Raw genomic sequence first — 27920 nt, 5'->3', positions numbered from 1 at the left:
TTCCTGGATCCCCAGCAGCACATGTACCAGAGTGAAGTCTGGTTCTTTCTCTCTTTCTCTTCCTATCTTTCTCATTAATAAATAATTAAAATATTTTTTTAAAAAATGTCACTCTCATAGCCAGAGAGAGAGAGCTCATGCTGACAACAGGACTTGCATGCCTGAGGTCCTAGGTTCAAGTCCATGGTGATATATATATATATATATATATATATATATATATATATATATATATATATGCCCGAGCTGAGCAGTGTTCTGGTGTGTGTGTAGATCTCTCATAAAATAAATAAATAAGTCTATCGTTAGGGGCACAGCAGATAGCTCATACAGTAAAGCCTGCAACCTGTAGTGCATGAGGTCTTAAGTTTGAATCCTGACAGCATATGGGAGCACTATAGTGGTAGAATAGTGCACTGGTCTCTTTTCTATTTATCTTTCCCTCTTCTCTACCTAAAAAATAAAAGAATAGAATACTGGATTGGAGATACAAAGATAAAAATAATAATACTAATACTAATAATTGGGCTGGGGGGTCCTGGGCTCATTCCCTAGACACATATAAAAATTATGATGGTGATAATGATGTTTTGACCACAGGACTGATGAACTCTGGCCTACAATGGTTCAAGGGATTGATCTGGGACCACAAACCCTCAGGCATGAAAGTCTGTTTTATAACCACTGTGTAATCTCCTCAACCCTAAAAAAGAAAAAAAAAAAAACTTTTAAAAAATAAAACAATGTTGCTACCTTCCTCTATTTCTAAACAAAATGAGATTTCACAGATAGTAGTACAATAAACAGGCTCTCATTTTCTTTTGTGATAAAGTCCAAGTTTCTCATTTTGTAATTATTTCCCAGTGATGCTAAATGTAGAAGCAGTAGTTTCCCTGAAATGGAAAACAAGTCTTCCATTAAGTCTTCCCAATAACACCGAAATGCAAGGCAGTAGAAGGCCCAGTAGAGCGTAGAGCACACATATTACTGGTAACAAGAGAATCTGAGTGGGACTTTTTACGTTCGTAGAAAAAGCATAAATTTGTCAGAAAACAAGTGTACACATGTGTATGGTAAGGAGACACAGAACAGAGACTTCTTTGATTCCACAGCAGCCACTCAAGTTCTTAGCAGTAAAAAGCAAATAGAGAAGATATTATTTTGTGGATAGCATTCACTAACCTTTACTGAGTCAAAACTGACCCAAAAATGTGTAATAACTCAGTAGAGTAATCCAAGGGAGTCAAGATTTCCCAGACATTTGACTCTTACCAAACCTGCCTATTCATTAACAAGAAGTGCTGCCAGGCTGCCCAGAAATTCCCCTTCCTAGTCCCATCGCTATTTCAGAAACATGATAAAGTATGAAGCAATCGTGGTCTTTTTGGTATTAGATCAAAAAATAAATAAAAACCTGTGCCTAGGACAAGTCTATAAATGAAATACTATCCAATAAAGGGCTAAACAGCCCAAAAAAAGCTGTCTATTTTACCCAACACAGCTATCACAGACACATCTAGTACAATTAGTGAATAGTTTATAACCTCATTTAACACACCAGCAGAAAGCCTCTAATCACATGTAATTATAGTATACCCTCAGATCAAAGTTAATAACATGGAGAGAAAGCACTGGCCTAAAGGTTGGTGAACAACAGGCTCACAGGATTATGAGCAGTGGACAATCTAGGTGTGAATTAGCCAGGCGAAAGCAGGCACGTGTAGGCACTACAACTCTACACGCCAGTTCTGCACACTCTTCCTACATGCCGAATTCGAAGCACTTTGTGTATGACACATTTAATACACTAGCAACCCTGTTGACCCGTTTTTAAGTATATGGAAACAAAAGGTCAAAGAAGCTAAGCAAGTGGCCCAAAGATTTACAAAGGCCCATAACTGCTGCAGTCAGGTTTCAAGGGAAATATACGGTCCCACGGTTTCTAAAATTATGGACAGCAAGTTTCTGGAAGTTACTCTTGTCTCTCTTTCCATATAATATTTTTTTTGCTCTTGTTTTCCACTTTAAAGATGTCAAATTCTTTCAACTTCGTATCTTAATACCTCTTTCAAAGCATTGAACAACGAGGTATTATTTTCATTATTTCATTTTTACACACAAAATTCAAGCCCAGGATTCTCAACTCCTCCCTCTCATAATGTTCTTTGAAATAGTCGTATGAGGTAGCTAAGTTGAGAAAATCACAAGAAACATCCGAAGAGACTAAAGGACAAAAAAAAAAGTCAGCGACAGCTTTATGGATAAGATCTTTAAGAAAACAAAAAGCCGCAGAACACCCACCCCCTTCCCTGGCGTGTGCCACAGTGCACCCAGAAAGAAGGAAAGAAAGGAAGGAAGGAAGAAATAAAGGGGAGACACCTTTCTTCTGTCTGGGTGGCTGCACAAAAGCCCCCAACTACCACTAGTCCTAACTAAGCAGCCTGCCAGGACCTTCCCGAGAAGTAAAGGGAATTCTTGTTGTCGAAGCGGGTCGGGCAGAGGTTCCCCGGAGGAGCCGGAGTCCCTGGGCTCCTCAGATAAGAAGGGGCCGCGGGAACCTTGCCCTGTACCCATCGGGGCACCCCGGTCACGGGTCGCGCGGCTGCTCCAGTGGAGTCGGACCGTGTCTCCTCGGCCACCGCCGCGAGTGCAGGGCCCTCACCCCACCCACCCCTCGCTCGCCCCCGGTGCTCTTTCCAACAACACGATTCCGTCGGAACCTCGCGCCCGGCACCGCAGGGTCTCCCTGTCCGCACCATCCCGCGTGCCCCATTCCGGTGACACCGGCGCCGGGTCCCTAGCGACCTCCAGAACTGCCCCGCACGGGTCCTGCCTGCCTGGGGGAGGTCCCAGCACCCATTGACCCCTGACCCAGCGTGATTGTCGCCTTACCGGCTGCGCAACCACCTGACAAGTCGTCACTGCGCCGGTGTCTCCATATCCTTGGAGCCTGCGCCGAGCGGTCAACCCCCCCCACACACACACACCTCACGCGCCCCGCGATTGGCTGACAGAAGCACGGTTGCTTACTCCTATTGGCTACATTTCCTAGAGAGGCCCGGTCTCGCGGGCTAGCAGAAAGGGAGGCCCGAAGCCCCGCCCACTCCGAGTTCTGCCTGGAAGCCGGGTGACCGCGGCGCCGGGAGCCGGGAATTGCCTCTGGCGAATCAGAACTGGAGCTTTTCCAGCCCAAGAGTGAAATCCGACGCTCTCAGTCCACGGACAGCACCTACGGAGAAGTTTCCTGCCTCGACGAGCAACAACTTCACTTTAGCCCTCTTTTGTTTTTTCCTGGAGACGTGGCACCGCGAAGTACAGCCTCCTGGCTGAGCCATTTCTTCCCACCCTGCACCTGGGAGGCGCCGCATAACATCACCAGTGCGGCCAGTTTGACCGAAACAGATGCTTACACCCTACCTTCGGCATTGCACTTTTCTTCCACCCTCCCCCGCAGACTTGCCTCTTTCCCCACACTTTATCTCTGCCTGCACCAGAGCAACCCCACTCCACCCCCAGACTCAAATCTCACAGCCCAGTGTCTCTCTCTGAAGATCGCCAGGCTGGTTGTGCTCTAGAAGAGAGAAAATCAACAGTTGGCATAATTAATTTTCTACTAAGTTCTTTAAAAAACAAACAAAAACCTCATTTGTAGACCACTATCGCCTACAACGTGAAAGAACTTACAAATTCAAGATAGTCAAGCGTATCTAACACAGTCACAGGCTTCGAGAGTAAAATCATAATTCCTACCAACTTAGTTTCTTATGTAGAAACAAGAATAATTTGTTCGTTGGTGAAAGAGCCTAAAAAAGCGATAGAAGAGTGCACAAAGAAACACCCAGGTAAAGTACAAAGTAAAAATAAATGGAAGGGTCAAAAACAAGTGGGCCAAGCGTCGTCTGTTATCAGGTACAGGCTGGTTTCCAGACAAGATTTCTCCTGCAGAGAAAAGAAGATGCACGAATTAGTTCTGAGACTTTCTACAACTCAACTGGAGTTTCAAAAAGCTCTATGCAGTCCCTCCAGATCAGAAATTTTGCTTTGGGAATCTCTGCAGCAACTAGAAAATAAAGTGGTTAGAACTAGGGTTTCTCTTTTCTTTTCTTCCTTTCTTTTTCTTTCTTTTTTTTTAAATCCCCATTACAGGTTTGCTCAGCTGGGCAGTTTTCCTGTACAATTGTTTCCTTGGTACTTACTTAGCTCACAGTGTGGAACGTCCTCCATCTCAACTTGCTTCTTCTTCATCGTGCAGAACAGGTTTGACTTTTCCTTGTGCTAGCTCCTGCTTCTATATATGTAGACAAGACACCTCCCTTGGTTAGATAAGGGTACTTTAGGGAACTCTGGTCAACAAATTAAGGCACTGCAGGGAATTTCAAGAGGAAAGCCACACCCTTAAGAGAATAATCAAATTTCATCTCTGATCGACCATGAAAAGAGAAGCATCTTGTATCAATAAACAATTGGGTTTGAAGTCGTCTGTTCTAAGATTTCGTATCTGTCCCATTTGGTAGGATCTGGAGGCGGGCCTCTTTGATTGCCAGTGGATGAAAGGGGTGGAGTCAAAGGAATTGCTCTCCTTCTGGGCCACTCCCCTTTGGGTGAAGCTGGTTAGGGCACTTGTGTATCAGGGATGCATGTGCACTAGGACTCTGCTCCCCTGAGACGTGAGCTGAAACCAATTAACCCCAAGCCTAGCAGTCCACAAGTATTTTCCACTGAGGTACGTGCAGCACTGATGCAATTATGAGGAGTCTCAGTGTGGGTGGAAATGCCTCTCTGTCTAGCCCTTGGGATCTGAAGGGCCCGCTAGCATTAACTTGGTCAATCAGTGATCTATAGATAAATAACAAAGCCATACAAGCCCAGGTCTCTTGACCTATTGGAAAAGAAAAAGGAATATATATATATCAGGCAAGAATTTCTCAACCTGGGAGGAGGAACTGAAAGAAAGAATGGGAGAAATTTGCTTCAGGGAAATAGCTCAGTAGGTCAATTGAAAGCAAAGCTGGAAAGGAGAGGTGTCAAATGTGACTGGAGAGAAGTTGCTTTCTTCAGAAAAAATTTCAGGTAGTTTTAAAAATCTGCCTAGTACCATAAAACATATGCAAATAAATGCTAATTTCTATATCATTTCTATAAACATCTTAGAATTAAAATAATAATAAGAAAAGTAAACTGGGCAGTGGCACACCCAGTTAAAAGCATATAGTATAAAGCACAAGGACCCAAGCAAAGATCATGGTTCAAGCCCCAAGCTCCTCAACAGCAGAGGGAGGATTGCTTCACAAGCAGTGAAGCAGGTGTACAGGTGTCTTTCTGTCTCTATCTTCCCTTCCCCTCTCAATTTATCTCTGTCCTATCCAATAAAAATGAAAAATGGCCGTCAGGAGTAGTGGATTCATAGTGTAGACACAGAGTGCCAGTGATATCCCTGGAGGCCAAGATAATAATAATAATAAATATATGTGTGTCAAAGAAGGCTTCCTGTAAGTGACTTTTTTCCTACACAGAACACCTATAGAACCAGTATGGACCCCAAAGTAAAGTCTCTTTACTTTAGGGCACCATCAAGCACTAAATCATATTATACCTGCACGATTTTCCTGTACTTGTGCATAGGATAATTTCCCAAGGCAAAAATAGCTTCTTTAGATTGGATTAGTTTCCAGTTTGTCACCCTTCACTGGAAAATATAAGAACACATGAAATCATCCATGAACTAAAGTGTGTGAGGAAAAAGTCCTATTTTAGTTTAGGATTTAACAAGAACTAGAATACCCTTAGTTCTATTGTTTGCTTTATACAGCTGTTCTAATATATGTGATCCATTTTTGTATTCTTTGTCCCCAATTCTCACTTTTCATTCATTGAACTTTTGTGTAACAAATAATCATTTAACACATTACATTTATAAATTAAACCAAGAAATAATTTTATATGGCAGGAACTATTACAAATTACTATTATGCATTTTACAAATTAGGGACCTGAATCATAGGGATGTTACCTGCCTAAAGGTGGAGCCAGGCTTTGAACAAAAACTTGTTAGACCTATATCATACCTCAAACAGTTCTTCCTCAGTTTAGGATGGAGCTATTATAACCATTGCAAATTGGAAATACTACAAGTCAAAAATGTATTTAGTAATCTACCTTATTCTTTTAGAAATATTAATGAGAGAGAGGAAGAAAAGGAAAACAAGAGTATATGTATATGTGATGCCAGGGATCAAACTCTGAACCTCATGCTTGAGAATCCAACACTTTATCTACTGCACCACTTCCCAGGCCACAATACACCTACCTTAAGTGTGTTCAGAGCATTTAACATTAGCATAGAGATGGGCAAAAAGCCAAGTTTAGGGGCTAGACAATAGATCACCTGGTAGAATATATGCTTTGCATGAGGCCTAGAGTTCAAACCCTAAGAGCATGAACAGCACTGGGAAAACTCATAAATGGTGGAACTATGATCTCTCTCTCTCTCTCTCTCTCTCCAGGGTTAACACTGGGGTTCGGTGCCTGCACTATGAATCCACTGCTCCTGGCAGCCATCTTTTTTTTTCTTTCCGTTGTTGGATAGGACAGAAAGAAATGGAGAGAGGAGGGGAAGACAGGGGGGAGATAAAGATAGACACCTGCAGACCTGCTTTACTACTTGCAGAAGCGACCCCCCCTGCAGGTGGGGAGACAGGCTCAAACCAGGATCCTTGTGCAGGTCCTTGCACTTTACACTATGTGCACTTAACCTGGTGTGCTAGCACTCAGCACCCACTATGATTTCTCTATTTTCTCTCTCTTTCTCTCATCTGTCAGAAAAAATTGGACCTGGGAGGTCACTCTGCAGTTTTGCACACATAGAAGATCCTGAGTTCACTCTATAATGCTACATCTTTTAAAAACTCCAATCTTATAATGAAGTGCTGAATATCTCATGCTGTCTAGTGAATACTGCACTTAAAGTAAGGGAAAAGGGGGCCAGATGGTGGTATACTGGGTTAAGCACACATAGTACAAAGCACAAGGACCCATGCAAGGATTCTGATTCGATCCTCTGAGTCCCCAGAGCAGTGAAGCAGGTCTGCAGATGTCTATCCTTCTCTCCCACTCTCTACCTCCCCTTCTCCCTCAACTTATCTCTCCTATCTAATAAAAAAGATTTTTTAATTTATTTATAAAAAGGAAACACTGACTAAACCATAGGATAAGAGGGGTACAACTCCACACAATACCCACTACCAGAACTCTGTATCCCATCCTCTCCCTTGATAACTTTCCTGTTCTTCAACCTCTGGGAGTATGGACTCAAGGTCATTGTGGAAATAAAAAAGATTTTTTTAATGGAAAAATTGGCCACCAGGAGCAATGGATTTGTAGTGCAGGCACTGAGCCCCAACGATAACATTGGAGGAGGAAGAAAAAAAAGTATAAGGGAATTACAGATGAGACTGGCTGTTATCACAACTATCATGAGTGTTCCTTCCTCAGGCAGCTCATATCCAATGACTGATCTCTGAAGGCGTGTGAAAATTTTCCCTTCTAGCCCCTTTGGGGAAAGCTCTGAGGGCTGAGTGAGATTCTGTGAGGCATCTGAGCTTTCTTCCCTTCCTTAGCATTGATTTCAAGAATTCGTCCTGATTATCCTACTGTCTCCATCTAATTTCCTCTTCTGACCTGATGTCAAAGTTTCCGAAGACACACTGGCACTTGTTCTACTTCCTCAATGCTCATTAATGTCCACCCTCAAAAATCCAGCCTAGACACAGCTTTCTCATGGTTATGCAAGACCATCATCGGCTGCCTACAGTCAGAACCCATTTAACACTTCAGCTTTTGCATTGTTGAAAATATGATACTATCCTTACCAATTCTGTCTTCTTCTTCTTCTTCTCCTTCTCCTTCTCCTTCTCCTTCTCCTTCTCCTTCTCCTTCTCCTTCTCCTTCTCCTTCTTCTTCTTCTTCTTCTTCTCTTCCATCACACTGTACTCTCTGGATCATTCTCCTAATGGAACTGTTCTCCTCCCCTGTTGCCTACATTTGCTTTTCTTACTCCTGCTCCTCTAATCTAGGCTATCCTGACACAGGGAGAATATTTTCAATGGTTCATGCAGTGGAGTGAATGCCTTACCTTATGTGAGGTTCTGGGTTTGAGTCTTACACCATATGGGAACACCATAGGCAGTGCTAGTGGATGGTGGAGCAGTGTACTGGTGTTTCTCTCTCCCTCCCTCCCTCTCTCTCTCTCTCTCTTGCCACCTGGGTTCTTACTGGGGCTCAGTGGTGCACCTGGTTGAGTGAACATGTTACAATGCACAAGGACCTGGGTTCAAGCCCTTGGTCCCCACCTACAGGGGGAAAGCTTCTTGAGTGATGAGGCAGTACAGCAGGTGTGTCTGTCTCTCTCCCTCTCAATCTTCTCCTCCCCTCTAAATTTCTCTAAATGTCTCTATCAAGTAAATAAGTAAAATGTTTTGGGGGGCAGGAGGTAGGTCAATGGGTTAAGCGCACATGATGCAAAGCGCAAGGAGAAGTATAAGGATCCGGGTTTGAGCCTTCAGCTCCCCACCTGCAAGGGGGTCTCTTCACAAGCGGTGAAGCAGGTCTGCAGGTGTCTATCTTTCCTCCTTTCTGTCTTCCCCTCCTCTCTTGATTTCTCTCTGTCCTATCCAACAACAATGACAGCAATAACAACAGTAATAATAACAACAATAAACCAGGGCAACAAAATGGGAAAAAAATAGCCTCCAGCAGCAGTGGATTTGTAGTGCAGGCACTAACCCCCAACGATAACCCTGGGAGTAATAATAATAAAATAAAACGTTTTAAAAATCCATAATATCTCCATAATGTACTAATTATGGGAACCCATTCTATATTTACGGTACAACTCCAGTAACAGAATGGACGATATCCTAAGGATAAAAGGGACCTAGGTTGCAGGTCTAAATAACTGGGAAACTCTGAGTAAGTGATTATTAAGGACGCTGCCTATGTCTTTTGTTTCTGAAGTCATCAGTATTATCTGTTGTGTCCCTGTCTCTTCAGATGTTATGCCTGTGCTGGAACATTCTTGCTCTGCTGCCCATCCTTCACCTGGCTGACTGGTCTCCAGTGAGGTCTTACTTCTTCATTCCATTGAGCATTCTTATTCCTCACAGCTTTGTTTGTTTGTTTGTTTTTGTTTTAACCAGAGCACTACTCAGCTCTGGCTTATGGTGATGCGAGGGATTGAACCTGGGACCTTGAAGCCCTAGGCACAAGAGTCTCTTTGCATAATCATTATGCTACTTGCCCCTGCCCTTCCCCACAGTTTTCTGTGATGCCAGTCTCTGGGTAATGCACATCTTTAACAGTCCTATGATACATTATGCCGGATTCTTCCCTTTCCAATGGCACAATCACACACATTTCTTTTGCTGTGTATCTGTCTATATTCTTGCTTGAGGATCAGGACTTCATTTTGGTCACTGTCATCTCCTCAGGGAGGATCCCAAGCCTGGCAGTATCCCTTCAGAGTGAAGGCACTATTTCACCTAATTGAAGATTTGTCACATCACTCTGTAGCTTCTTTCCCTGAGCTATGGCTGCCTCTTTTTTCCATTCTCCTGGAGTACCCAGCTACAAAATCAACATGGGTACTTCCCAAACTATTCTCTTCTCTGGTAAGCTTGTCCTTACAGTTTCCCTATGTTCCTAGTTTCTAGGACTTAAAAACTGAAAGTCGGGTGGGGGTATAGCATAATGGTTATGCAAAGAGACTTTAATGCCTGAGGCTCTCAAGTCTCAGGTTCAATCCCCCACACTGCCATAAGGCAGAGCTGAGCAGTGCGCTGGTAAAAAACAAACAAACAAAAAAACCTGAAAGTCATCGTGGATACTTCATGTTCACATCAAATAATGTTGCTCACCATCTCCCCTTCTTTCCAGTTCAAAGGCCACTCTCCTGAGGAGGACTTCATTCCTCGGACCTCAGTAACCTCACTACCCATGATTGACATTTCACTTCCTCAGTAACTTCCAGTGGTTCCTTTTTGCTACATAGGAAGGGAAAAGTAGGTCACATTGAGTGCCTACTTGATGCCATTGTGGAGGCTGTTTTCAACAGATCACCACAGTTAAATACAGAACAAACTTTTCATCTGATATTCAGTTTCCCACACTATGATCCCAGACTTTCCACCTCATCCTCCACTGCTCTGCCATGCACACCCTTCACTTCAGTTGAATTTTATGTCCTCTTTCCTGAAACACCTTGGGCTTGCCTGATTCTCTGCCTTGACTCTGGCTTTACTATTACCTTTACTTCTAGTAGTGAGATTCTGTCCATTTTTTAAGACCTAACTCAAATGTCACCTGCTCCTAAGACATTTACCGGTTCTCACAGGATGTGATCTCTGCTCCTCTTGAGTCTTTGTGTTATTTTTTTGCTCATATTTTCCTTTATTAAATACTTGACAGGGCAAGACAGTAGTGCACCGGGCTAAGCACACATACGAAGAATCGCAAGGATCACGGTTTGAGCCCTTGGCTCCCCACTTGCAGGGGAGTCGCTTTGCAAGCAGTGAAGCAGGTCTGCAGGTGTCTTTCTCTTCCCTTCTCTGTCTTCCCCTCTTTCAATTTCTCTCTGTCCTATCCAACAACAACAATGGAAAACAACAACAATGGAAAAAAGATGGCCGCAGGAGCAGTGGAATTGTAATGCAAGCAGTGAAGCAAAAAAGAAAAGAAAAAACTTGACCATGTACACTAATTTTAGTCACTAGATTATATGCTTTATTAGCATTTTTAAGCTTTATTTATTAGTGGCTAGAGACAGAGAGAAACAGAGAGGAGGTAGAGATAGAGAAAGAGGCAGAGAGACAACTGCAGCCCTGCTTTACCACTCATTAAACTTTTCCCCCTTGGGAGCAGGGCAGTGGCGCAGCGGGTTAAGCACACATGGCTGAAAGTTTACAGACCAGCGTCAGGGGCCCAGTTCAAGCCCCCGGCTCCCCACCTGCATGGGAGTTGCTTCACAGGCAGTGAAGCAGGTCTGCAGGTGTCTCTCTTTCTCTCCCTCTATGTCTTCCCCTCCTCTCTCCATTTCTCTCTGTCCTATCCAACAACAACAGCAATAATAACAGCGACGATAAACAGCAAAGGCAACAAAAGGGAAAACATTTAAAAAATAAAGTTTCTTTAAAAAAAAACAAAAAAAAACGGGAGTCCAGCGGTAGCACAGCGAGTTAAGTACGTGTGGTGCAAAGCTCAAGGACCAGTGTAAGAATCTTGGTTTGAGCCCCCGGCTCCCCACCTGCAGGGGGTCTGCTTCACAGGCAGTGAAGCAGGTCTACAGGTGTCTATCTTTCTCTCCCCCTCTCTGCCTGACCCTCCTCTTTCCATTTCTCTGTCCTATCCATCAGTGACGACATCATCAACAACAATAATAACTACAGCAATAAATCAACAAGGGCAACAAAAGGGAATAAATAAATATTTTTTTAAAAAACTTGCCCCCTCTAGGTGGGGATCAGGGCCTTGAACCTGAGTCCTTGTACACTGTAATGTGTGTGCTTAACCAGGTACACCATTGCCTGGCCCCTAATTTTGATTTTACATTATATATGTGTGATTAATAGTTCTTTTTATTTTTAATTTTCTTTCTTTGCTACTTTTTATATTTATTTATTCCCTTTTTGTTGCCTTTTTGTTCTATTGTTGTAATTATTATTGTTGTTGTTGATGTCATCGTTGTTGGACAGGATAGAGAGAAATGGAGAGAGGAGGGGAAGACAGAGAGGGGGAGAGAAAGACAGACACCTGCAGACCTGCTTCACTGCCTGTGAAGTGACGCCTTTACAGGTGGGGAGCTAGGGCGTCGAACCAGGATCCTATGCCGGCCCTTGTGCTTTGCACCACCTGCACTTAATCTGCTGCGCTACCGCCTGACTCCCTTTAATTTTATTTCTATTTATTTATCTATGAAGAGGAAGAAGAGAGAGAGAGAGACAAAGAACTAGAGCATCATTCTGGCACATGTGTTGCCAGGGATTGAACTGAGGACTTCATGCTTAAGAGTTCAATGCCACATTTACTCCTGGGCCACCTAGAGGTGCTTTTCAAACTAAGTCTCAGAACTTAGTTTAAAATGCATTATTAGAGTATGAAATGAATTTAGTCAAGTTGCTTTTTTTTTAATGAAATAGGAAATATCAGAGATTTTCATAATTACTAAGGTATTGTTTTATGAAACTTTAATAGTGTGTGTTGCCTGTACAGATTTGATGCAGAATATGTTAGTTATTGTAGTATTCAGAAAGATGGGGAAATGTAGCTGTAATACATATGCATGATTTCAGTGAAATGATTACAAGCTCTCCTGAGAGAAAGCAGATCTTGTAGACTCTAACCTTATAACAGGTGAGAAACAGCTTCTGTTGTGAGGTCCGCTCATTCTAGGAAATTACTCTAAGACCTAAAAGAGAGACTTAAGACAAACAGCAAAGTTCTTTCTTCAAATAAGTTTCTTTTCTATTGAAAGAAATAAAACTAAACTCATGAAGACATTCTGCAAATACCTAAAAAGAAAAAAAAAATAGATCAAATGGGGATAGATAGCATAATGGTTATGCAAAAAAACTGCCATGCCTGAGGCTCTGAAGTCCCAGGTTCAATCCCTATACCATAAGCCTGAGGTGACAGTGCTCTGGTAAAAAAAAAAAAAAAAGAAAAGAAAGAAAGAAAGAAAGATCAATAGGGAATTGTAGAATAGATCTTGAAATTAGAATCACATGATCTTCTCTGGCGCTGATTTCTGCTACATATTAGCTAGTGTTGGACAAATTACTTGGCTTTTCTAGTTTCAGCTTAATTAAGTTAAATATATGTACATGTAAATAAAATAAAATAAATATATATCCAACTTTACATAATTGTGTCAAAACTACCTGATATATATACACACAAAAACCCTACTTTTTAAACTATAAAAGCTTTAAGTAAAAACGTACACGTTGGGGCTGGCAGGTGTTGGCATGCCTGGTCGAACACACCTTCCCAAGTACAAGGACACTTGTCCACGCCCCCAGTCCCCACCAGCAAAGGGGAAGCTTCACAAGTGGTAGAGCAGTGTTGAATGTGTCTCTTCTCTGTCTCTTTTTCCCTCTTACTCTCTATCAAAGAAAAAGGAAAATGGCCACTGGGACTTCAGCAATAGCTCAGGAGAAAAAAATAACAATAACAAAAATAGCAAAACATCTTAAAGCATTGTTCAGTAAACAAATGAAATATATTTAGTACAAAGTACACAGTTAGGGGGCCAGGTGGTGGTGCACCCAGTTAAGCACACCTACTACCACATGCAAGGATACTGGTTTGAGCCTCTGCTCCCCACCTGCAAGGAGATGTTTCAGGAGCATTCAAGTAGGTCTGCAGGTGTCTATCTTTCTCTCTCCTCTATCTCCATCTCCTCCTCCCCTCTTGATTTCTCTCTATCCTGTCTAAAAAAAACAAGAAAGAAACAAGGAAAAAAATGGCTACAGGAGTGGTGGATTTGTAGTGCTGGCACCAAGCCCCACTGATAACCCTAGTGGCAATAAAACAACAAACAAATGAACAAAAGCAAATTACTCACTTAAATTATGTATTAAGCAGGATTTTTGTGTTTTTGGTTGTCAGTATCAGAAATCCAGTTTAAAGTGGTTCTGTTCAAAGGGAGCTAAATCGTTCACCATGCCTGGGGATTCCAAAGATCCGGCTACCTTTATACAGACCTGAATTTGGGAACTCACTAAGACTTTGTCCACCTGTATTTGTTTTTCTGTCACTGTAGGATCTGTGTCAGCCCATGTTGGGTTTTACTACCTGCCTGGTGGGACAATGGCTATCTCTGTGGGTTGATATGATCCTAGAAGCTAGCAAGTAGTGTCTGCTTCCCTAATGTTCCAGCAAAAGTCTAAGGGAAGTACTCTCTCACATATAGCTTGAGTCATGAATCAAGCCCCAAACCAAAAATCATGACCAGTGGTTCCCCAAACTCAGACTAACTCTTACAGCTAAGTAGGATATGGCCAGACCTAAATTACCTGGACTGGAAAAAAAAAAAAAAAGATTAATGAAGAGTCTCCTGAAGCCATGGGGGTCAGAGGTTCAGAATGATCAAGTCTGTACAGTTGAATAGGATTAGTATATAAAAAATAGTTTTTTTCTGTTTAACTTTATCATACCTTAATGACAGAAAAACACATGTGTTTGCTTCATTTCATTCATTCATAGATATGTCTTTGAGAAGTTACTGTTCTTGGTACTGTTTTGGGCACTAGAAATACAACAATGAAGGGACTAGGCAGTGGCACTCCTGGTTGAACATACACACTACCGTGTGAAAGGACCCAGATTCAAACCTTCACTCACCATCTGTGTTGGTCTGCTTCTAATTCTGCTTCTAAGACCCCTTCTGCTTTGATCATCATATTAGGTTCGTTTGCATTGCTGTGGTCTATTTACATAATCATTGTTTTGTTTGAGACCCACACTGGTTTCATCCCCACTGGTTAGCGCTCTTTTTCCACTCCACCCCCTCTCCTAGTCACATCCTGTTTTCCACCATTTAATCCTCGCTGATTCAAGTGCTTTTTCCTTCTCCCCACCCCCTATCCTAAGTACTTCCTCTTCCTGACACTTCCACCTCAGGAGATAGAAAGGTCAGGATTTTCTAATGAATGGAGATTGATTGATTGCACTGCATCCCCGCTCAGCAATAAAGATTGAACTGCATCCCAGCTCAGTCATGAGTCCCTGGCCGTCTGTCTCCCACCCGCGAAGCTAGCCCGGCACATCTGCAGGGGAAATATTTCATAAACAGCAAAGCAGGTATACAGGTGTATTTCGTTCTGTCTTTCTCTATATCTGCCCCATCCCTTTCAATTTCTTTCTGACCATCAATTATTTTATCAAATAAAATAGACCAAAAAATAAAACAGAAAAAAATGGCTTTCAAGAGTGGTAGATTCATAGTGCAGGCACCAAGCCCCAGAGAAAAACCTGGTGGCAATTAAAAAAGAATGAATGAGTGAATGAATGAATGAATGAATGAATGAATAAAACAGAGCAATGATTAAGACATACAAAAGGGTCTCAGAGGGGCCAGTAAGATAGCTCACCTGGATAGTGCAATTGCTTTATAATGTGTTCAGCCTGGCTTCATGTCTAGTCCTCACAGCACTGGAGGAAGTTTTGGTGCTGAGATGTCTTTTCCCTCTCTACCTTGAAAAAATTGACACAAAGCAGTAAAACTTCAGTGATGACAACAACAACAACAAAATGAGCTTTGGGGGAGTCGGGCTATAGTACAGCGGGCTAAGCGCAGGTAGCGCAAAGCACAAAGACCAGCATAAGGATCCCGGTTTGAACCCCACCTCCCCACCTGCAGGGGAGTCGCTTCACAGGCGGTGAAGCAGGTCTGCAGGTGTCTGTCTTTCTCTCCTCCTCTTTGTCTTCCCCTCCCTCTCTCCATTTCTCTCTGTCCTATCCAACAACAACAACAACAATAATAACTACAACAATAAAACAACAAGGGCAACAAAAGGGAAAAAATAAATAAATATATATATTTTAAAAAAAGTATTAAAAAAGAGCTTTGGAGGTTGTGTAGCAGTAGTGAACCAGACTTTCATGATTTGCATGCCTGAGGACTCAGAGGTCCCAGGTTCAATCCCTAGCACCACCAAAAGTCACAGCATATGCTGCCTCCCTCGCCTAATTTTTTATTCTATCTCCTTCACCTAATTATTTTTTTAAACACACAAAAACTCCTGCTTTCCAGAAATTTACTTTTTTTTAAAAGTATCTTTACTTATTGGATAAAGACAGCTAGATATTGAGAAGGGAGGGAAAGTTAGAGAGGGAGAGAGACAGCTGAAGCCCTGCCTCACACCTCCTGAAGCTTCCCTCCTGCAGATGAGGATCAGGGGCTCAAACCCAGGCCCTTGCACATTGTAACATGTGCACTCTACCAGGTGCACCATCACCTGTCCTCTGAAATTCACCTGTGTGTGTGTGTGCGTGTGTAAGATAAATAGTACACAACTCAATAAATATGTGTCAAAGAGTTATAAGTTCTTTTTTCAGAAACTAATTAGGCAAATGGATTAGAAGGCAGCGAGCAGGACTTGCATGTCTAAAACCCCAGCTTTGATCCCCAGCACTGCTATATTTTGGAACTGTGCTCTGGCATTTCTTCCTTCTTTCATGAAATAAATAAATAAATAAATAAATAATTTTAAAAACTCATTTAAAAAGCAAAGTAAGGAGCAGCAAGAGCCAGAGGTAGGATTTAAATGCTTTTGACAAAGGGTGGCTAAGAAAGAGCTTGTGTGGTCATGTAATGCATAGATCTGACCAAAGTGAGAAAGAAAGTCATGTGAGTAGCTCTCTGGGGAAGAACTTCCAGGCAGAGTGAAAAGTAAATGCAAAGCCCTGAGACAGGACCAGCATCAGCCCTCTAAAAGAACCCATGTACAGTGATTAACATATATTTATATTTGCTGTGGCTATATGAATCCCTTCTTTGCTTTTAAAAATTTTTTATTTATTTATTGCCTCCAGGGTTATTGCGGGTCTCGGTGCCTGGACCACGAATCCACTGCTCCTGGAGACCATTTTTTTCCCCTTTTGTTGCCCTTGTTGTTTTATCATTGTTGTGGTTATTATTGTTGTTGTTGCTGTCGTTGGATAGGGCAGAGAGAAATGGAGAGAGGAGGGGAGACATAGAGCGGTAGAGAAAGACAGACACCTGCAGACCTGCTTCACCGCCTGTGAAGCGACTCCCCTGCAGGTGGGGAGCCAGGGGCTAAAACCCGGAATCCTTTCACCAGTCCTTGCGCTTCGCGCCACGTGCGCTTACACTGCTGCGCTACCGCCTGACTCCCCCTTCTTTTCTTAGAACATAGGACAGCAGAGGAGATAACTCAACAGGAAAGTGCTGAAGTCCCTGGCTCAACCTCCAGCACTGCATGAGCTCTGACACAGCAGATCATCTTGACCCAGCAGATCATCTATATATACATATCCATCTCCTGTACTCTTAAATATATTTTTATTGTTTTGTTTATTTATTTTGGATAGAGGCAGAGAAAAATAGAAGAGAGAGAGCTGCAGCACTACTTCATCACTTGCGAAGCACCCCCTGTCCCCAACACACACGGGTGGGGACTGGGGGCTTGAACTGGGGTCCTTGTACATTGTAACATGTGCACTTTACCAGATATGCCACTGCTCAGCCCCTTCTCCTGTGCTCTTTTTTACTTATTATTTTAATCTCACATTTTAGTTTTTATGTTGTAAGTATCAACCTTGTTTTAATCAATCACATTGACATTTTATGTGAGTTATACATTGTTCAATAAACATTAAAAATAGAAGAAGGGAGCCAGGCAGTGGCGCAGTGGGTTAAGCGCACGTGGCACAAAGTGCAAGGATCAGCGTAAGGATTCCGGTTCGAGCCCAGGGCTCCCCACCTGCAGGGGAGTCGCTTCACAGGTGGTGAAGCAGGTCTGCAGGTGTCTGTCTTTCTCTCCCCCTCTCTGTCTTCCCCTCCTCTCTCCATTTCTCTCTGTCCTATCCAACAGTGATGACATCAATAACAACAATAACGACAACACTAAAACAACAAAGGTAACAAAAGGGAAAACAAATTTAAAAATATTAAAAAATAGAAGAAAACCACAACATGACAGTGATACCAAACTACAAAAATCCTTGAAGTCTTTCTAGTATCAAGTCAGCTAGATAAGACATTTATGAATCATGCTGAACATACACAAGTGCCTCAACTATAATGAGGCAAGGGGTTCCTCTTTCCTATACAAACTCAACCTTGGAGCAGGGGTGGAGGAGATAGCATAATGGTTATGCAAAAAGACTCATACCTGGGGCTTTGAAGTCCCAGGTTCAATTCCTCATCCCACCATAAACCAGAGCTGAGTAGTGCTCTGGTAAAATAAATAAATAAATAAAAATAAATAACCCTGGGGAAGCTTAGTCCATGGTGCAGAGAATAAGCCCTACACCATAGTGAATATCAAGATGATGGTTGAGACCCCAGATGACACTGTTGAATAAGGGTGGGGAGATCTTTCCTCCAGGAATTTCCTCACCTCTGTCCTTTTGCTCTAATTGCTGTGGACGTGCCAGGCAGCACAAAGTAGCTCCTGAGGGTGGTTCCTGATGGTGCTGGGTAAAGGTCCCCTTATTAGGCACCAAGGACTAACACAAAGTAAGAACTCCTCTGATCTCAAACCTGAGCCAGGGTTATAGTGCCTGGAAAAGAAAGGCTTTGGGTAGGGCATGTGTGTGAGGGCTGGGAGGGAGTGGGAGAAGTCAAAAAGCAAAAGACCCACTTTTCTATTCTAATTGTCTGGTGACAGTTTCCCTGGACTTGGAATCTCTGTAACCAACCCCTGCTAGGCACTTCTTTCCCAGTGATGGCCTTGCCCTTGAATTGCACTGATTTTCTTATGTGTTTGATGCTAATTCTTTACAGTCAACAGGGAGCTAGATTCATCCTAGAACAGCCTACCTTTAAAAATATTTATTGTATATGTACTTTATTTATATTATTATTATTTTGATAGCATCAAAGAAGCAGAAAGAGAGCGAAAGACCATAGCACCAAAGCTTCCTTCAATGTGGTAGGGGCCAGACTTGAAACTGTGCCACACACCTGGCAATACAGAACACTCCAAGTGAGCTACTCTGCTGGCCTCATGTTAATTTTCATAGTAAATGCATTCTTAGGCCATGTTTGTGAGTGAGACATTCTGAATTTAATTCAGTGTCTACATCAATTGCCCACTGTTAGCAGGCACTGATGAAGGTTATTTGATGATGATGATGATTTCAATGATTACACCAAAAAAATCAAGGGGGGAGGCATGTGGTGGCATACCTGATTGAGAGCATGTTACAATGAGCAAGGACCCAGGTTCAAGCCCCCAGTCCCCAGCTGCAGGGGGAAAGCTTCATGAGTGGTGAAGCAGGGCTGCAGGTGTCTCTCCCTCTCTATTTCCCCATTCCCTCTCAATTTATGTCTATTGAATAAAAATAATAAAAAATAAAAATAAATTAAAAGGTATTCTGTTTTTAAATTGGGTTTCTTTCTTTTGCCTTTCCCCCCCCCTTTTTGTTGTGCTAACACCTCACACATATACATGATTCCACTGCTCCCAGGCTGATTTTTTCTACACATATATAGAGGGGGAAATTTTATATAAGGAGAAAGAGGGAGGAGGAGAGGCAGAGGGAGACAGAGAAGGAAAGGCAGAGGGAAAGAGAGAGGGAGAGGGAGAAGGAGGGGTAGGGGCAGAGGCAGGGCAGAGGCAGGGCAGAGGTAGAGGCAGGGCAGAGGCAGAGGCAGAGGCAGAGGCAGGGCAGAGGCAGGGCAGAGGCAGAGGCAGAGGCAGGGCAGAGGCAGGGCAGAGGCAGAGACAGGGCAGAGGCAGGGCAGAGGCAGAGGCAGGGCAGAGGCAGAGGCAGAGGCAGAGGCAGGGCAGAGGCAGGGCAGAGGCAGAGGCAGGGCAGAGGCAGAGGCAGGACAGAGGCAGAGGCAGGGCAGAGGCAGAGGCAGGGCAGAGGCAGGGCAGAGGCAGAGGCAGAGGCAGGGCAGAGGCAGAGGCAGGGCAGAGGCAGAGGCAGAGGCAGGGCAGAGGCAGAGGCAGAGGCAGAGGCAGAGGCAGGGCAGAGGCAGAGGCAGAGGCAGAGGCAGAGGCAGAGGCAGAGGCAGAGGCAGAGGCAGAGGCAGAGGCAGGGCAGAGGCAGAGGCAGGGCAGAGGCAGAGGCAGTGAATGGGAGCACCACTCCACTATCCATCAAGCTTCCCCTAGTGCTATAGTGTTTCCATCTGGAGCCAGTGTCTCATGCATGGTAAGGTGCATCCTCTCCTAGGTCAGCTATCATGTGGCCCTTGGGTATATTTTATTACAAGAAAGGTTGGCGCTGGTGGGAGAGATAGCATAGTTATGCAAAGAGACTCTCATGCCTGAAGTCCCAGGTTCAATACTCACACCACCATAAGCCAGAGCTGAGCAGTACTCTAGTTTAAAAAAAAAAAAAAAAAAAGAGGGAGTCAGGCGGGAGCAAAGGGGGTTAAGTGCACATGGCGCAAAGCGCAAGGACCGGAGGGAGGATACCTATCCGAGGCCCGGCTCCCCACCTGCAGGGGAGTAGCTTCACAAGCGGTGAAGCAGTTCTGCAAGTGTCTGTCTTTCTCTCCCCCTCTCTGTCTTCCCCTCCTTTCTCCATTTCTCTCTGTCCTATCCAACAACAGCGACATCAATAGCAACAATAATAACTACAACCAACAATAAAAAACAAGGGCAATGAAAGGGAAAATAAATAAATATAAAAGAAAGAGAGGAAGGAAGGAAGAAATAGAGAAAAAAGAAAGGCTGGCCATCTTCCCAATTGTTTGTGTCCCTTAAATATTTTTAGGTAAAAAAGTTCATTATTGGGAGTTGGGCGGTAGCGCAGGGAGTTAAGCGCACGTGGCGCAAAGCACAAGAACCGGCGGAAGGATCCTGGTTGGAGCCCCCGTTTGCCCACCTGCAGGGGAGTCGCTTCACAGGCGGTGAAGCAGGTCTGCAGGTTCCTGTCCTTCTCTTCCCCTCTCTGTCTTCCCCTTCTCTCTCCATTTCTCTCTGTCCTATCCAACAACAACGACATCATCAACAACAACAACAATAACTACAACAATAAAACAAGGGCAACAAAAGGGAATAAATAAATATTAAATTTAAAAAAGTTTATTATTGCTGTTTTTCTCTATATTTTATATGGTTAAATACAGTTTTTCTCTGTCTGGCTTATTTCACTTAGCAGAATACTCTTTTTTGGCCTCCAGGGTTACTGCTGGGGATCGGGCACTAAGAATCCACTGCTCCTGGAGGCCATTTTTTTTCTTTTTTCCATTTTATCGGATAGGAAGAGAGAAATGGAGAGAGGAGGGGAAGATAGGAAGAAAGACAAACACCTACAGACCAGCTTTACTGCTTGTGGAGCGACCCCCCTGCAGGTGGGAAGCTGGGGGCTCAAGCCCAGATTCTAGCTTGTGTCCTTGTGCTTAGTACTATGTGTCTTAGCTGGGTCCACTACCACCTTGCTCCCACAGATTACTCCTTAGCTAAGCATTCATGTTATTGTAAATCACAGGAATACAAATTTCTTTGTGAATGTTATTTCATGTGTGCTTATCACATTTTCCATATCCTCATCAACTGATGAGCTCTAAGGTTTTTTCTTGGTTTTGCTTATTGTAAACAATGTTTGATTAAATATGGAAATGTATGCTATCTCTTTAAAATAATTTATAATGAATATGTATATAATTATATAGTTTGGGATAAACACCCAGAAATGGAGTAAATGGATCATATGGAAATTTCTATTATTAACTTTATTTTTCTGCCTCCAGGGTTATCGCTGGGGTTCAGTGTCTGTACTATGAGTCCACTGCTCCTGGAGGTCATCTTTTTTCTGTTATTGTTGTTGGATAGCAAACATAAAACTCAAGAATTAAAACAAACCTGATTGGGGTTTGGGAGATAGTTTCTCCGTTAGATCACAAACTTGCTCCCAGACCCCAATCAGGTTTGTTTGTTTGTTTGTTTTTTTAGTTGTTGAGTTTTATGTTTGCTCTATGTGACTAACATCTGAAACTTGGCATTTGATAAAATTTCTGCTTGTTTATTATTTGGGTACAGAAATGCAACAACTTTTGTATATTGATAGCTGCCAGATTACTGTACTCACTTATTTTCAAAGATTATTTATGGGGCCAGATGATGGCCCACCTGGTTGAGCACAAGGACCCAGGTTAGAACCCCTGCTCCTCACCTGCAGGGGGTAAGCTCCGTCAGTGATGAAGTAGTGCTGTAGGTGTCTATCTCTCTCCCTCTTTATCTCCCTCTTGATTTCTGGCAGTTTCTATCCAATAAATAAAGATGTATTTTTAAAAAATTTAAAAATTATTTATGTATTTATGAGAAAGAGAGCCAAGATGAAAAAAGAACCAGAGCATCACTCTAGCACAGATGATGACAGGGATTGAACTTGGGACCTACACTTGAGGAGTCAATGCTTTTTCTATGCACCAACTCCTGAGATTTTCATTTCTTATTTCCTTTTTCTATATTTTATTTCTTAATGAGAGGGATAGGAGGTGATGGAGAGGAAAAGAACCAGACATCACTCTAGTACATGTGTTGCTGGAGATTGAACTCAGGACCTCATGCTTGAGAGTCCAACACTTTATCCACTCTGCCACCTCCCAGACCACATCATTTATTATCTCTAATAGCTTTGTTCAAAGGGTTTTATATGTATATTGCCATGTGATCAAAGTGTGTGTTTTATTTTTTCCTTTCTAATTCCTTAAAAAAAAAAACCACATTTATCTAGGGCAGAGGGTAGATATGCAAAAGGACTCTCATGCTTGAGGCTCCAACTCAATCATCTGCACCACTAGTGGTCAGAACTGAGCAGTGCTCTGGTAAAAATAATAATAATAATAAATAAACAGAACAAGAACAAATTAAAATTTTTTAAATTAATTTAGGATAAAGAAATATCGAGAGGAAAGGGGGATAGAGGGATATCTGCAGTCCTATTTCACTGCTCATGAAGCTTCCCCCTGTAGATGGGGACTGGGAGCTTGAACCTAGCTCTTTGTGCACTGTTATCTGTGCACTCAGGTGCGCTGCCTGACCCCTAGATTCCTTTTTATAGCCTTTATTCTAATTGTTTTTGCTATGGCTTCCACCATAATAGTGGATAGTAGTGGTGAGAATAGATGTCCTTGCCTATTTCCTGATTTTGGGAGAAAAACTTTTAGCTTTGTAACATTGAGTATGACATTCGCTGTAGGATATAGAGATATAGATGAGAGGGAGAGGGAAGGAGGGAGGGAGAGAGAGGGAGAGAGAGAGAGAGAAAGAGAGAGAACAAGGACACCAGAGTACCATCCTGACATATGCAATGCTAGGGATCCAACTTGAGATTTCATGCTTACAAGCCCAGTACTCTAACCACTGAGCCACTTCTTGGATTGTTGTAGGTTTTGCATATATTGACTTTACCACACTGAGACATGTTCATTTTTCAAGGTTTTATTATTTTTTTATCATAGAATATTGACTCTTGTCAAACACTTCTGCATCTATTGTGATGATCATAGGATTCCCCCCTTCTTTTATAGATTTTTGGATGTGTGTATGGTGAGCTATTTTGTACATTTGAAATAAATCTCGATTTTTCATGATACATGATTCTTTTGTGTATTCTCGAATTGTTTGCTAGTATTTTATTTTTGGCTTTTGCCTCCAGGATTATCTGCTGGGGCTCAGTGCCTGCACTAGGAATCCACTGCTCCTGGAGGCCATTTTTTCCATTTTTGTTGCCCTTGTTACTGTTAGATAGAACAGAGAGAAATCAAGAGAGATGGGGAAGGTAGAGGGGGGAGAGAAGATAAGACACCTATGGACCTGCTTCACTGCTGTGAAGCAATCTTCCTGCAGGTGGGGAACTTGGGGCTCAAGTCATAATCCTTACTTGGGTCCTTGTACTTTGCAAGGACCCCCTCACCTCAAAATATTTTTCCTTTCATTTAATTTAAATTTTTTATTTAGTATGTGGTGTGCCCTATATTTTGAGCCCCAGAATCATAGTGGAAGAGGATTGCAATATTTATCTTCAGATCTCTAATTTGTTCAAGCAATAAAAAGTCCCTGATCCAAGTGAGGTGTTTAACAGTTCTGGAATGTTTTTTCTTTTTTAAATTATCTTTATTTGATAGAGACAACCAGAAATCTAGAGGTGAATGGGAGACAGAGAGGGAGAGAGACAGAGAGACCTGCAGCATTGCTTCACCACTCACAAAGCTTTCCCTCTGCAGGTGGAGAAAGGGGGCTGGGACCCTGGTCCTTACACACTATCACATGTGTGCTCAAGCAGGTGCGCCACCACCTGGCCCCTGGAGTGTTCACAGACTGTAATGCGTAACCTTTTGTTTCAGCCAAGCTAGTTTTCTCCTTGTTCTTTTACACATACCAAACTCATACCAGCTCATCATCATGTCTTCAAATGCCAGCTAAACAAACTCCAATGAAATATGTGGAATATTTTAATATGTATGCCCAAATATAAAGTAACGGTTTATTTTCCCAGAGTTTTAAAAAATTGTTGACCTGTTATATACGAAGGAGTTAAAATGTCTACTTTTCAAAGGGCTTGTGAAATAGCTCACTTGGACAGGGTGCTGCTTTGCCATGTGCACGCCCCAGATTCAAGTCTGGTTCCCACCACAGCAGGGAAAACTTCACCTCTCTGTTGTCTTTCCCATTCTGTTTCTCTATCTCTTTCTTTTTTTCAGCAGGGCTTCACAAAGTCTGCATGATTCCACTGCCTGCATGATTCCACTGCCTCCAGCACTTTTTTTTTTTTCTTTTCTAGATAGAGGGTGAGAGACAGAGGTGGGGAGAGAAGAGACACCTTGAGCTCTGCTGCTCATGAAGCTTCCCCTTTACCAGGTGCTCAGGTGCTGGCCAGGGGTTAGAATCTAGGTCCTCCGGTCTGGGAGTATGGATCGAACTGTCAATGTCCATGTTCATCGGGGAAGCAAATACAGAAGCCAGCCCTTCCACCTTCTGCATCCCACAATGACCTTGGGTCCATACTCCCAGAGGGATAAAGAATAGGAAAGCTATCAGGGGAGGGGATGCAATACAGAGTCCTGGTGGTGGGAATTGTGTGGAGTTGTACCCCTCTTACCCTATAGTTTTGTCAGTTTCCTTTTTATAAATAAAAATTTTAAAAAAAATCTAGGTCCTCATACACAATCAAGTGTGCGCTCTACCGGGTGAGCTATTTCCTGGTGATGACAAAAAAAATAAAATGAAAATCTCAGTCATTAAATTAATCATCATAAACATTAGAAGGAGTAAGTACAGCGAATCACAAGATGATTAACAGTAACGGAACCAAAGCCTTTAGGAGCTAAGCATTTCCTATAACTAGTACTGTTTCTGTACAGCACACAAGTAATTCAAGTGCTCATTCATTAAGTGCAGCAACAGTAACTATCACATGAGTTTGCAGTTAAGATAATATCATGGCTGAGCAACATAACTCACTTGGCCAGTGCACTGCTTTGTCACGTGTGCGGACTGGACTCCAGGCTGGTGGCCGCCAATCACAGAAAGCTTAGAGGCTGCGGCCTCGCACTGGGTCGGTGCCTGGTTCAATCCCCAGGATCACCATAAGCCAGAGCTGAGCAGTGTTCTGGTTTCTCTCCCTGTATCTCTCTCTCTCAAATAAATAACATTTAAAAAATATTTAATAGGACAGACTGAGACGGCAGGGGGAGCTGGGGGCCGCGGGGACAGACCTGCGGCGCAGCTCCACCACTCGTGAAGCTTCACCCCCTTCAGGTGGGGACTGGGGGCTTGAACCTAGATCCCCGTGCGTGGTAACCTGTGCACTCAGCCGTCGGCAGCCAGGTGCACCACCACTGGCCCCTAAATTTATATTATATATAAGGTTCTTTCTAATAAAATATTTTGTGGGGATGCTCTATTTCAGAGTGTTCAGATTCGGCCTCTCAGGCATTCAAGCATCATCCGAGGTGAGGCTCCACAAGGCGCTTAACGGGCGGCAATGGCCCCCAGGCCCCGCCCGGGAGAGGCCAGCCGAGGAACACTCCCGCTGAGTCCGCACAGGGCAGCTCCCAGGCCGCCCAGGGTCACAGGCCACGGGCCGGGCGCGCGGGGTCCTCCAGCCCCCAGGAGGCGCTGCGGCCCGAGGCCACGCCACGCCGCCATCGGGCACCTACCGCGTCCAGACCCCGAGGCCCGGACACCGACAGAGGCAAAGGCGGCCTGACGAAGCCCTGAGGCCCTGGGGAGGCGCGGGGACTGGGGGCAGGGGTCACAGGAGCGCCAGCAGAGGACGTCCTCCACCCCGCGGACCCAGCCGCTGGCAGCCAGCCTCGCTCCCTCGGGAAGAGCCCGTTTCCGGCGCCTTTAAACCAGGAAGTGCCGCCGGCGCCCAATCCCGCTCCCTCTTCCTCACTCCGTCTCAGCGTCGGCTCCTCGCTGCCGCAGCGCCGGGCGAGCGGCCTGTCGCTACCAATCAGCGCCCCGGAAAGGCGCATGCGTCTTGCGGACCAGCGGGGACCTTTGACCCCATGGTCGCCTCCCCCGTCTTGTGCCCCTCCCTGGCTTTGAAGATGGCGCTGTCCAGGGTGTGCTGGGCTCGGGCTGCTCTCTGGGGTTCAGCTGTCACCCATGGACCTTATGTCACCCGAAGGCTGCAACTTATTCGCTGTGGCCTGACCTGGGGGACGCCTGGGTGAGGGACCTGAAGAGAGAAAAGCATCTTGACGTTCAGTCTTTTTCAGTGCCGCAGCCTTTTTTTTTTTTTCACCGTCTCATAATTCTTTTCCTTTGCTTGTATGCTGTCTTTTAAAATAAAACATATATTTCTTATTTCAGTGTTATGAGCAAGAGATCCAAAGAGAAAAATGAGGGTGACTGGGGAAAGACCAGAGCACTGCTCAGTTCTGGCTTATGTTGGTGCAGGGAATTGAACCTGGGATCTCAGTGCCTCAGACACGAGGGTTTTGCATAGCCATTATGACGTCTCTGGGCCCTTGCTGTCTTACAGCCTCTGGACTTTTATTTCCTCAGAAATGGCCACTGTTGTGGCACTTTTTTTTTTTTTAAGATTTTATTTATTTATGAGAAAGATAGGAAAGAGAAAGACATCACTCTGGCACATGTTCTGCCAGGGATCGAACTCGGGACCTCATGTTTGAGAGTCCAAAGTTTTATCACTGCGCCACCTCCCGGACCACTGACACAACATCTTGAATCCTCTCAACTTGCATTGCACATTTGTGTCTGAATTTTCCCCTTGTCTAGAGTTCACCTTTCAGTCTCCCTTTATTACTCAAGTTTATCGAGGGGCCAGGTGGTGGTACAACTGGTTGAGCGCACATATAATCATGTTTAAGGCCCCAGGTTCAAGCCCCTGCCCCCCATTTGCAGAAGAGACCACCACTTCGTGTGTGATGATCGATGCTGCAGTTCTCTTTGTTCCTCTTATTTATTTATTCCCTTCTGTTGCCCTTGTTTTATTGTTGTAGTTAATATTGTTGTTACTGATGTCGTTGGCTAAAACAGTGAAATGAAGAGAGGAGAGAAAGACGGGGAGAGAAAACACCTGCAGATCTGCTTCACCGCTTGTGAAGCGACTCACCGGCAGGTGGGGATCCAGGGGCTCGAACTGCCCGACTCTTTGTCCCTCTTGATCTCCTTCTTCCATCTCAATTTCTCTCTGCCTCTATCCAGTAGATAAATTATATATACATATAGTTAGAGTTATTCCCGGGGTTCTGTGCAGGCACTAGAATCCACTGATCCTGGCAGCCATTTTTTCCTTTTCTTTTTCTTTCTATTATACTTGATAGGACAGGGAAAAATTGAGAGGGGAGGGGAGATAAGGAGAGAGAAAGATAGACACCTGCCGACCTGCTTCACCACATGTGAAGCATTTCCCTGCAGGTGGGGAGTGGGGGTCAAACCTGGGTCCTTGAGCATGGTAGTATGTACTTCTGGAGGTGGGAGGAAGAGAAGTAAAGAAGGAGAACCAGAGCATCACAGGTAGCACATGTGATGCCAGAGATGGAATCCAGAACTCAGGTTTGAGAGTCCATCCCTCTACCCAATGTGGCCACCTCCCTCCTGAGTGATAGTTAATGCTCTTGAGGCCTATAAAAAGGTACTGAGAGTGATCCAGGGGGTAGCACAGTGGCTAAGGCACTAGACTCTCAGGCATTAGGTCCTGAGTTCAATCCCCGGCAGCACATGTACCAGAGTGATGTCTGGTTC

At 43.8% G+C, this 27920-nt stretch overlaps 1 protein-coding gene across 7 annotated transcripts in view; it reads right to left on the bottom strand.

The window, feature by feature from the left end:
- SLC11A2 (solute carrier family 11 member 2) overlaps positions 1-25227 on the bottom strand; it is a 76218-nt gene extending 50991 nt beyond the window's left edge. For 2 of the 7 annotated variants that reach the window (XR_009550855.1, XM_060195355.1), the window contains exon 1: positions 2672-2805. Coding sequence is in view for 2 of the 7 variants with exons in the window: in XM_060195355.1 (XP_060051338.1) it covers positions 2672-2759 (88 nt within the window). In the remaining 5 variants the exon portion in view is untranslated. Of the gene's footprint in view, positions 1-2671; positions 2829-2892; positions 3033-4196; positions 4515-25163 lie in introns of those variants that run through there. The other 5 variants (XM_060195356.1, XM_007537702.3, XM_007537703.3 and 2 more) reach the window with 5 other exon arrangements.
- Between the last annotated feature and the right edge of the window lie 2693 nt (positions 25228-27920).

This window comes from Erinaceus europaeus, chromosome 7 (genome assembly GCF_950295315.1).
Source record: "Erinaceus europaeus chromosome 7, mEriEur2.1, whole genome shotgun sequence".
In the NCBI taxonomy this organism is placed as follows: Eukaryota; Metazoa; Chordata; class Mammalia; order Eulipotyphla; family Erinaceidae; genus Erinaceus; species Erinaceus europaeus.
The sequence above is the reverse complement of the archived record's forward strand: the minus strand, read 5'-3'. Positions and strand labels throughout refer to the sequence as shown.